The following is a 6,808-nucleotide window of genomic DNA, read 5'->3' as shown; positions in this document are numbered from 1 at the left end:
AACTTTGTAAATAAGCCAGAATAAAATAAAAAAACACACACAAAAAACCAACAACAACAATTAATAAGAATCCACCACATACCATCTCCTCTTTGTCAGGCACTTGTCTAAATTCTTTCGTCTACTGAATATTTATTAACATAGAAAACTTACAAAGTTGGTACTACTAATGTTCTCATATTACCAAAGATGAAGAAACACATATTAAAAAGTTAAGACAATTCCCTAAGGCCATAGGACTCTCAGTGGAAGAGCCAGGATGTCAATCAATATAATTTGGCTCCACATTCCATGATTTTAGTAGCTACTGAATCTTCCTATGTAAAAAAAAAAACTTGGAAAGATTATAAAAAAGGAAAAAAAAAAAACCTAAGCAAAATCATCCTGTTCTCAAGGTTACCAAATTGGTGGCATTTCTTTGATGTTACTTGTCCTCAGATGCCTTGAAGATAACCTTGCAAATCTGCTTATAGTATCTCTGAGTGTTTGTTTTCAATGCTGAAGTAGATAGATACCTTGGATTAATTTTTTAAAGAGTTGTTCCATGACCACTTCTGAGTTCCTCAAAAGAGTACAGCAGCTATCAAGCTTAGCGAGAAAGTTGAGCATGGGGTGATGAGGGGAGGTTTAGAATGATGGAGGTAGGGGGAAGACATCCCATATAGATGTATTTTGACTCAAAACAAAAAAACACACATAATTAAGGGTTTAATGCAGAGTATGCTTAAATATTTTTTGTTTCAACCAAAAAAAATGATAATTTCCTTATAAACCTTTTCTTCTCCAATAGGAATATATACAGCCAGAACAATGACACTTGGGCCCAAAGCAGTTCACTCATTTCACATGCACAAAAAGCATACTGCTTTCTAAGGTAAGGAGAGCTTACATTTTCAGATAGTTTCAACAAATATTATATTCTTTGTGATTTAAAAACAATATACTTGTTTAATGAACAGTAGAAATGTTTCTGCATGGGGTTGAACTACTAACATTTTGGTTAGTAATGTACAGATTCCCCAATACCTTCCCAAAGTTCTTTATAAGCATAAAAGCAAACTGGGAAAGAAGGCAAATGCATGGGTCTTTCCAAGCTTTCTTTTCTATGCTCTTTACCCTGTGAATTTTTTTTCTGTGAGCTGAAATTAAAGTACAATAAACCAGTATGTCCTAGTTTTGTATTTAATCCCAAAGGCACAAGGTTCAAATCTATCAGTTGCTCTGGGAGAAAAGGATGGGCAATCTCTTCCTGGGAGATTTGCTCTGAAAACCCAATGGAGGATCATCAAGGACACACAGAGATAACAACAATGTTGGACCAGTAGAGGAGGCAATATGCAAAGGACAGAATCCAGAAAGGGATGATAAAGTTCAAGTAAAAGAGATTCAGGGGGTTAGATTGTCTTTTACTACAGTGGCTTTAAGACTGTCTCATTGCTTTACAGTGAAATCCATTCATTCATTTAGAGCTATACCTGGTAAATCCGAGAAGAGAAGAATGCACTCATTAAAGCCATTGGCCAAAAGGCGGTCTCGCAGCTGCTGAAGAATTGCTACTCCAATACAGAAGGGGAAAGAGGAATTCCCAAGCAGTAAAGTATCCCAGAGGTGAAAAATTTTGTGCAGTGGAAATACATCTGTAAAATGACAAGTGAATAAAGGAAAATTTAAATATCAAGGTAAAAAAATGAAAGCAGTAACAATATTCATAAAGCAATGTTCATTGCTTTAGGGTGAAACGTTTATTTCGCTTTATAGATGTACTGTTTCCTAAGGCATCTTAAAGAACATATAGTGGCCAAATAGTTGGCACTTTCTAACCTCTATTCATGTGATGTCTATAGAGATGACATTTTTAAACCTCTACTAGCAATCTTAACATAATTATTCCATTTATTCTATCACTTCTCCAAATTTTTCAAGATTTACTGTTCTCACAAGTTTACTTTCCTAGGTTAAGTTTAGCACTGTTTTAAGCACAGTTTATTACATTTTCATTATATACATTAAACAGTTACTTTTCTAAAATTCCCACCAAAAAATTCCATTGGCAAATTCTTTCCTTTTATTCCCCTTTTTTTTTAAATGTTTTTCTTCCAGCAATCTTTGGTTTATTATTTTCAGGCAAGGCTAAGAGGTCTATTAAAATATTTTATTCTTTATGACGTGCACATATTTAAGAAACAATGTCTATTATAATGTTTGTACTGAATAACATATTACATGTTCACAAAATCTACTTATTTCTAGAAGATGTTAGCTTAGGGAATGACAAAAGTTAATATGAGGGATTCCTTGACACTAAGACTCATCAGAAAAGTTACCCCCCCAAACTCTTTGTAAATACTATGGCCAATATTAGTTTCTTTTTAAATAGAAAGCTTAGATTGTATGAATGCCATAACATATAGGTGGCAGCTTATCATATTCTCTTGATTTTCAGATATTAGAAAAATTGAAATTCTTTTTTTAGCTAAATACATACTTTTGAATTACATGGGGAATTACTGTAAATATAATATTTTGTGGATAAATAAAGCTGCCTTTTTGCTCATATAATGTTGAAAGGGAAGGGTAAATGATACTTACGGGTAAACATGGTCAGAAACCAAGGAATGGCATAAAGCTACAAGTGCAGACAGAAAAATATTAAAAGAAAATTAAAATGATTATCAATAAAATGAATGGTGCACAGAAAGTTTTATGTCCTGTTCTACTCCATTAATAAAAGAAAGTAGACAATTATAGTTATTATCATAAATAATATGCAATAACTTTCTTTTTTAAATTATATTTAGTACAAAGAATTAAATAAAACAGCCTTTCCAATCAGATTATTGTTATTTAATGTTGAGTCGGAACCAATTCAAAGCTGACCCTCTAAAGGGTCTACAGCCTTCATTTTATGATTCAAGCCCTTTTGTCTATGATTAATACCTCATCACAAATTATTTTCTCATATTAGGGAGGGCAGGGCTTGGGTAGGCTATCTCTTGAAGACCCACCATACCTGATGATGCTCTTAGTTCTCCTAGGGGTGTGATTTATAGCCCAGCAAGCCTATATAATGTAGGGAAGCTCAATTCTTGTTTGTGTGGGACACTGCATGTTACCTGGCCCAGCTGCTCCAGCAGCCAACAACAGACAGCCAATAAAGGACAACCACAGCCTGCAGGTTCCTGACAGGATCTTCGACCACAAGCATTGACCTACACTGTCCACAATCACACGAGTCATTTTCCTGAGGATAGTTTTAGAGTTTCTGCAAGAACTTCTAGTGAATTACAAAACTCATAGGCATAACCAGGAGTGGTGGAAGGACTGAAGGGAGAGGGAATAACTGATGCTAAAAATGATGGATTGGTGTAGTAGTTTACATCCTAAATAACATGCCTCCAGAAACTCTATGAACTCTGATAAATGTTAATAGTTGTAAAGGGGCTTCACGCCTTTTGTTCATAGGGTCATGCTCGACTTGAAGGCAATCAACAACAATCAACAATGGTAATCTCGAATTTACTCCTTCTTGCTAACACTACCATATTCCTGTCACATACCTTCAACATCTTTTAAATGTAAAATATTTTTATCAATTTCTATAGGTGCAATTTTCACAATTTTTTTTGTCTTTACATATCTTCCTTTTTATTGTTTTTTTATTGTTTTATTTGACATTCATTTGGTGGTTTCATTCCGTTTCTTCCTTCAGTTGGTATTAGATTTTCTTTTTAATGTTGGTGCTGTTGTTATGTGTCATCAAGTCAGTTGTGACCCATAGCAAACCTATGTACAACTGCTCTGAACCCTGCTCTATCCTGTGCCAACTTTATTGTCTCTGATACACTTACCTCTATTACCCTAGTAACTGAGTCAATCTATCTCATCCAGTGTCTCCCTCTCTTGCTCTGTCCCTCCATCCTCCCAAGCATGATGTGCTTTTCCAAAGGAAAAAAAAATAAAGAAATTAAGGAGCTGAACAGAATATTTCAAAGGGCAGTGTGAGAAGACATCGTAAAGTATTATAATGAAATGTGAAAAGAGCTGGAGTCAGAAAATCAAAAGGGCCGAACTCGCTCAGCATTTCTTAATTTGAAGGAACTGAAGAACAAATTCAAGCCTCAAGATGCAATACTGAAGGATGCTTTGGACAGAATATTAAATGATGCAGGAAACATTAAAGAAGATGGAAGAAATATAGAGAGTCAAAAGGAATTGGTTGATATCTAAAAATTTCATGAAACAACAGATGAGCAAGAGCTTGTGCTGATGAAGAAGTTCGAATTGCTCTGAAAAGAATTGGCAAAAACCAACGACCCAGGAATTGATGGCATAACATTGACATACATTAAGAAACAGACACTTCGCTGGATGGACTCACCAAGTTGGGCCAAGAAATCTGGAGGAAAACCACCTGGCCAACTCACTGAAAGAGATCTATTTTTATTCCCATTGCAAAGAAAGGTGACTTTATAGAGTGCAGAAATTCTCAAATAATATCATTTATATAACATGCAAGCAAGATTCTGCTGAAAATTATCCAAAACCAACTGCAACAGCACATCAACAGAAGTGCCAGAAGTGCAGGCTGGGTTTAGAAGAGGTTGTGGCATTACAGATATTATAGCTACTTTTAGTTGGATCTTTGGCCAAAAGCACTGAGCACAAGAGGAATGTCTGTCTATGTTTCATTGACTGTTCAAGGCATTTGACTGTGTGGAGCACTACAAACTGTGTCTGGCTCTGAAAAGAATGGAAATCCCAGAACACTTGATTGTGCTTATGTGAAAACCTATACTACGACCAGGAGGCAGTCATCAGAACAAAGCAAGGTAACATTGCAGGGCCCCAAATCAGAAAGGGTGTATTCTAGGGAAGTGTCTTATCTCAAGATATTTTTCTCTTAATAGTTTCCTTTAAAATTCAGGATGGCATGATTATCATCTGTAACTGTTTTTCTTCATTTTTTGGTGTCTTTTTTTGAAAGAGATTATTTTTCTAGTCCATCTAGTCAGCTATCACACCATGACTTCTTTGAAAAATCTTACTGAATATTTTAATTCTAAGTGACTCATCATGAAATCAATAGAGTGCCATAAGACTGTCTAAGGCATTAATAGAATAGCAGGCAGGGTTTAACTTTTCATATTAATAGTTAAATACAAAATATGTGGTTAAATATAGATATTGTTAGCTATTTCCTGATTTAATCTTGGAAACAAAATCTCAATGAAAAGAAACCAAACATTCTTTAACTATTAACTCCAGATCATAAAGTGACGCTTGCTTGATTTGACCTAGTGCTAGTCTTTGAAGAGTCAGCCAAGTAAACACTGCCCCCTAGTAATATTAAGAAAGAACAATACTGTTTAGAAGTTTATGAGGCATCTTCACAAAGGCTCTGCGGTCTCATGATTCGGAATTGCACTGACAACCTAAAGGTATACAGTGCAAATTCACTAGTTGTTCTGTGAGGGAAAGATAGGCAATCTCCTCTCACGGACTAACTGAACCTGAAAATCCACTGGATGGACAGCTTTGGGTCGATTCTGACTTGACAGTACACAGCAGCATATGGTACAGTAATGTCACATTTAAAACTATCAATCATAAAAACAAAAATATAGGAAGACCCATTAGAATGCTCTTTAAAACACAAAAGTGTGGTTTAAAAACCTGCAAGTGGAAAGAGTGAAAAAAAAGAAATATCTTAAAAAAGAAATATTTTTTTAAAGAGGACAAATGTATTGTATATTCTCAATGAATCCTATTAATATATATAAAATTTCCTTTAATGAGTTTGTCTAACTTTGTTTTTTATTTACAAACATTGAAATATCAATATATAATTAACTTTCTTAGTCCACTTTATAAGGATGCCATATTTATTGTTTTATTATTAATTGGATAGTTTGTGATGCTGAAAGGTTCCATATTTCAATAATCATACTCAATTAGATGGCATCTAACAACAACAACAACAATAACAAAGTCACTCATGATGAACAGCTTTCATCGAGCGTTCAGTCTCAGACCAGAAAGCAGGCCTGATCACGCACTTCCGAAAAATTAGGATCTTGAAAAACCTTAGGAATAGCAGCAGAACATTATCTGACACAGTGCTAGAGATGATGAGTGGCAAGGGTAAAGGAGACTAAAAATATGACTCAGAAGAGTTGGCTGCAGAGTCTCCATTAATAATGCAGACGGAACTGGGAATATACCCGAAAGAAACCATAACTGCCACCCAAGCAGATATATGCACACCCAAGTTTGTCGTGGCTTTGTTCACAATAGCAAGGAGTTGGAAACAACCTAAGTGCCCATCAACAAATGAATGGATAGAGAAGCTGTAGTATATTCACAATGAAATACTACACTGCAGTGAAAAACAAGGAACTCATGTAATAATATTCAAAATGGGTGACCCTGGAGGACATTACGCTGAGTGAAATATCTCAGTCACAGAAGGGCAAATACTGCATAGTGCCACTGTTGTAGAACAGTACTGACATCATGGTTTGGGGAGACTGAGAAAGATAGGATAAATAATGCATACTGCGTTGAAACAGAGGAGGGAGAAAACTGTTTAAAGGGGATATGTGATTAGGTATTATTGTCAGGACAGGAGTCCAGAACGAAGGCTGCATAGTGGAGTGGACTTGGGGGAAGGGATTGTAAAATAATGGAAGAATTTTTCTTTTACTTTTCAAAGAGAAGAGTGAACTAGGGGGAAGGAGAGGTGGGCAGGGGGTAAAGTGCAACAATGAATGAATGGAAATCCAGAATCTCTGTAAATTTCCATTAAAAT

At 35.4% G+C, this 6,808-nt stretch overlaps 1 protein-coding gene across 3 annotated transcripts in view; it reads right to left on the bottom strand.

Annotated features, from left to right (window-relative positions):
* The window catches only part of TBCK (TBC1 domain containing kinase), a 258,846-nt gene that overhangs the window by 123,627 nt on the left and 128,411 nt on the right, over positions 1–6,808 (bottom strand). For all 3 annotated transcript variants that reach the window (XM_006881109.1, XM_006881111.1, XM_006881110.1), the window contains 2 exons: positions 2,590–2,626; positions 1,476–1,637 (listed from right to left, as the gene is read on the bottom strand). In XM_006881109.1, the coding sequence (XP_006881171.1) occupies positions 1,476–1,637; positions 2,590–2,626 (199 nt within the window). The remainder of the gene's footprint in view (positions 1–1,475; positions 1,638–2,589; positions 2,627–6,808) is intronic.

This window comes from Elephantulus edwardii, unplaced genomic scaffold (assembly GCF_000299155.1).
Source record: "Elephantulus edwardii isolate Elephantulus edwardi_28Jun2011 unplaced genomic scaffold, EleEdw1.0 scaffold00012, whole genome shotgun sequence".
NCBI lineage: Eukaryota > Metazoa > Chordata > Mammalia > Macroscelidea > Macroscelididae > Elephantulus > Elephantulus edwardii.
This window is presented reverse-complemented; position numbering and strand designations above follow the sequence as displayed.